General features: G+C 63.0%; 1 protein-coding gene across 1 annotated transcript in view; it reads right to left on the bottom strand.

The window, feature by feature from the left end:
* The window catches only part of D2HGDH (D-2-hydroxyglutarate dehydrogenase), a 20,131-nt gene extending 18,164 nt beyond the window's left edge, over nucleotides 1-1,967 (bottom strand). The window contains exons 1-2 of the mRNA XM_019629792.1: nucleotides 1,897-1,967; nucleotides 539-906 (exon numbers count right to left, since the gene is read on the bottom strand). Of these exons, the coding sequence (XP_019485337.1) occupies nucleotides 539-896 (358 nt within the window). The 5' untranslated portion in view covers nucleotides 897-906; nucleotides 1,897-1,967. The remainder of the gene's footprint in view (nucleotides 1-538; nucleotides 907-1,896) is intronic.
* Nucleotides 1,968-4,218: the final 2,251 nt, after the last annotated feature.

Genomic DNA, 4,218 nt, shown 5'->3' with positions numbered 1-4,218 from the left:
CAGCTCGACCTGGAGCTGGGCTGCCGAGAGTCGCCGGCGACGGTGAAGGCTGCAGCCCCTGTGGCAGTGGGCTGCCATAAGCTACCGTATGTGGCCGGCAGCCAGCGTGAGCTGCCGTGAGCCACCGTGAGCGGCCGTCCAGTGACTAGCAACCGTTCTGCCTCAGCATGGAAGAACGCAATGATAATACCAACGTGGGCCAGTGAAGCGCCGTCCTCCACAACTAGACTGAAGAACAAAAGGACAGCACCTTGTCTGTTCCCCTTCCCCGATTCCCCAATAAAATCTTTAAAAAAACAAAAACACAGGCCCCTAGCAGCAGCCAGAGGACAGTGTCGTCCTTTAACTGACAAGTGTCCTACACCACCAATAAACTCCTATAAATTCTGTCCTCGGTGCATTTCACAGTCACCAGCAGGCAGCTCTCCCTCCGCGTGAGGCAGGCTCCTCGCCCCAGCCAGGGGCGTCCTTGCCGGGCTCACCGCTGCTGCTCTACGTCGCCCCCTGGCGCCCGAGGCGTGAACAGACCCTCGCTCACCTCGCAGGGTTCTCAGCCAGTCCACGTTCGAAGGCTCCAGCTCCTCAGGGTCTGTGATGACCCTGCCGGGGACGATGCGCTCAAAGGCGGCCAGGTCTTGCTCGGACACCACGGAGAAGGGCAGCCTCCGCACGGGGTAGCGCTTGTGGGTCAGCATCACCTCGGGGGCCCGGGAGGACGTGGAGGAGCTGCCTCTGCGAACCGGGGTGCTGGTGCCCACGATCCCCCAAGGGCTGCCCCCAGCGGGGGTCCTCGTCATCCCCGCCCATGTGTTATGCTGCACAGAGGCTCCAGGAGTGCAGGCCGCCGGCCACCTGAAGAGCCACACAGGCCACCTGGACACCAGATGGGGCACCATCGCTCCTGCCCTAAAAAGCAAGTGATGGGACGTGTAAGCCGGGACGCCAGGAACGATGAAAAGGAAGTAACTGCGGGGACAGAGCCCCACACGGCCCAGGTCAGGGAAGGTCGTGAGGACGGCGGGGAAGAGGGGGCAGGAGGCGCCGGGAAGCTGCGCTGGCTGCTCTCTGTGGGGGGGTCCCCCGGCCGGGCGGGCCGCGGAGATCTCCCCGAGCTGAGCGCTGCCTCTGCCATCCTGGGGTTAATCTTCACATTTACAACAACACAGCTCCCTTCAGCCCTCTTCCTTCAGAACAAAACCAGGACTCAAGGGGTACAAGGCGAGGGACGATGCCACCAACTGTATACTTCAAAACGGCTAAACTGGTCAATGTTATGTTTCATGTATGTTACCACAACTTTAAAAAGTGCCGAATGGAAAAAAGGGGGGTGAGAGCCGTGTCTCTGGCTGCCCACGTGACAGAGGCGGATTCGCACGTTGACCCGCAGCCGCACAGCACGAGGCGACAGGCGGCAGGCGGTGCGTCTCCTCATCCGGCGCTCACGGCCTGATCCGCACCCGGGGCTGTGTGACCTCGGGAACACGAGCGAGTCTCTGCGCCCTTGGGCCGCGCCTGCCGCACTGGTGGCGGCGAGGACTAACTGCACCACAGACCGGGGCACTCACGTTAGGAGGGGCGCAGGGCCCTGTCCCGGGGCCCCCAACCCGGACCGGGAGCTCGGGGCTGCGCCCGTAGCCCACGAGGGACGGGGGTCGGCCGGGCCCCGGAGGAGCCGCCCCGCTGGGAGGACGCGGAGCGCGCCGAGGCTCGTGCCCGCGAGGAGCTGCGGACGCGCGCACTGCCCGGGCTCTCACGTGACGGGACGCAGCCAGAGCAGGGTCGGGCCCGCCCGCAGCGTCCGCGCTCGCCACCCTCCTGGATCAAGATCGCGGCCACCGCCCCGACCTACAACCCGCGGCCCCTTCGCTCAGACCCCCGGCGGCCGCGCGCACGCACTCACGTCCGCGTCCCCGTCCCGGCCGCAGCGGACGCCGCAGGCCTCAAGCCACTCAGATCCAGAGTGGGCGGGGCGGACAGGCTGAGTCTGCGCACTGGCGCCCTCCGGGCTCCACCTCCCTGGCCCCGCCCCTCAGGCCCCAGCCCCGCCCCTCAGGCCCCAGCCCCAAAGGTAGCCCCGTGCGTCCGGGCGCGCGGTCCGTTCCGCCGCCCGCCGCGGGGACAGCCGGCCGTGACCCGTAACCCCTCTCGCCCAGCAGGGGTCTCAGCACACCCTCGCACACCCTCCCCGAGCGCTGGCCCCACCGTGGTCCACCCCGTGGGGCCGGAAAGGGTAACTGCCCACTCCCCGCTACTGCAGGCCTAGGGGTCTCTGGCTCCCTCCCCAGGGGCCTCGCTCCCCCAGGGGTCTCTGCCCCCCAAGGGGCCTCTGGTTCCCCCAGGAGACTCTGGCTCCGAGAGCACCGGTGCCCTTGCCCCCGCTCCTGCCAAAGGGCTGACACCCCTGTAAACTGGTGTGCTTTGAAGGCGGGACCCCAGGAAGCTCCCAGAGCTTTCTGCCAAGCAGCCACGACACTCCTGAACAAAAGTCTTGGCCCGGGAATCAAATGAGAGGACCTCAGAGGGGCTGGGCGGGGAGGGGGTTTGCTGGGGCTGTGGGAAGGCCAGAAACACGCAACAGCCAGCCCTCAGGACCCCGCTTCTCCAGCCCTTCCAGGTTTCGCCTGCCCCTTAGGCTGCCAGCCTCAGCTCCAGCGTGCCCTTGACCTCTGCTCTGTGGGGCCAGCTCAACTTTGCCCCCCTGGGGCACCTGGGAGGGGCAAGGACAGGGAACCACGGAATCTTGTGGCCTGATGGATGTTCCTGTGACATTACTTCAGTGACGGCCCTCACCCTGTGGGCTCCGGTGCCAGTTCCTGGCCTGTCCCATTCCCTTGCGGGTGTCGCAGACGTCTCAGTCCTGGCTCCATGGGGCACCAGGGACAAGTAGGTAGCGCTTGCTGCCATAGGCGGATCCTGCCCTGCAGGGCACCCTCCCAAAGCCAGCCCTCCTGGGAGCTTGCAGTCCTACTCAGTGGCCCTCCTGCAAGATGCCAGATGCAGAAACGGCAGCTTCCTGCCTTGGCCCCAGCTTAGGGGTGGTACCTGCTTCTGCAGTCACTTTACCTTGGCCCTCCAAGTACCCAGAACTGTCAGTGACACTGCTTCCACCTTCCTGACACAGTATGTGGAGCTGGAGCAGGGGTCACCTCCCTCCCTCTGGCTCCATGGGTCCTACTGAGGCATCACCAGTGCTTGTGTGCTCATCCGGTTCCGTGTGACACCAGCAAAGCAGATGGGAAGGGGACTCTGAGGGACGTTCTGGTAACGAGAGTGTCTGGGCCACGTGACGAGAGAGAACAAGAGTGTTCACGCAGCCCTGAGGCAGACTGTAGGTGCACTGGTGGCTTTGCCAAGAACGGGTCCTTTCTTGACCGCCGGCCGTGTGCCCATTTACGCTGGTAAGTGCCGCAGCAGGAATCATCACCAGACCAGTCCTCGGTACACTGTCTTCACGCAGGTGACCTGGGGGTGTTCAGCGCAGTACACTGTGCCTCCCTGTCAAGGACGCAGTTTGCCTTTGCATCACTGTTGTGGGGGGAGGCGGGAGAGGACTTCTACCTGGCCCCTCCTGCCTTAATGGTCCTTGCTCCACAGGTCACTGCGGGAATTCTGCCAGTTGTCAGGCCTATTCAGTGACACAGGATGGCACTGGGAAGATAACCACCCAAACGTGACCTCCCGCCTGATCACCGTAGGCCCTCGCTCTGTCTGTGGGGATAACAGTTCAGAACCAGTGAAGGTGACTATCCCCACCCCAAAACAAACAGCTGGCATTTCCTTTCCCAGGCAGTCACCTACACAAATGGCCACAGGTGCTCTGTGGCAGACTCTAAGTCCCTGAGTTTTCATCTGGAAGACGGGTGCGCTATGCCGTTTCACAGAGGTGACCCCATTGGGTTTCTGGACCCTGGTCGTTAATACTCTCAAGGAAATGTCCTAAGAACTATTCAGTCCCTAAAGGGGACTTGACAGCCATGCAGGTCTTGGGAGGCACTTTAGGTCTCCATAAATCAACCCCAGTGATCTCATTTACGCATGTCTTTCTTATGAGCTTGGGAACCACCTTCTGATGCCACGACACAGCTGAGGGCCAGAGCTGGCCACTGACCAAGGTGAGGCCCTCCTAAAGCTCACTGCACGTAACCCTTCATGATTCACTGCAGGATATGCTGACCCCTGCTTGACACACGCTGAAGTACTGTCATTGCCCAAATGATG

The sequence above is a fragment of the Hipposideros armiger genome, unplaced genomic scaffold (assembly GCF_001890085.2).
Source record: "Hipposideros armiger isolate ML-2016 unplaced genomic scaffold, ASM189008v1 scaffold_17, whole genome shotgun sequence".
Lineage (NCBI taxonomy): Eukaryota > Metazoa > Chordata > Mammalia > Chiroptera > Hipposideridae > Hipposideros > Hipposideros armiger.
Note: the sequence above shows the minus strand (reverse complement) of the source record. Positions and strands in the feature narration are given on the sequence as shown.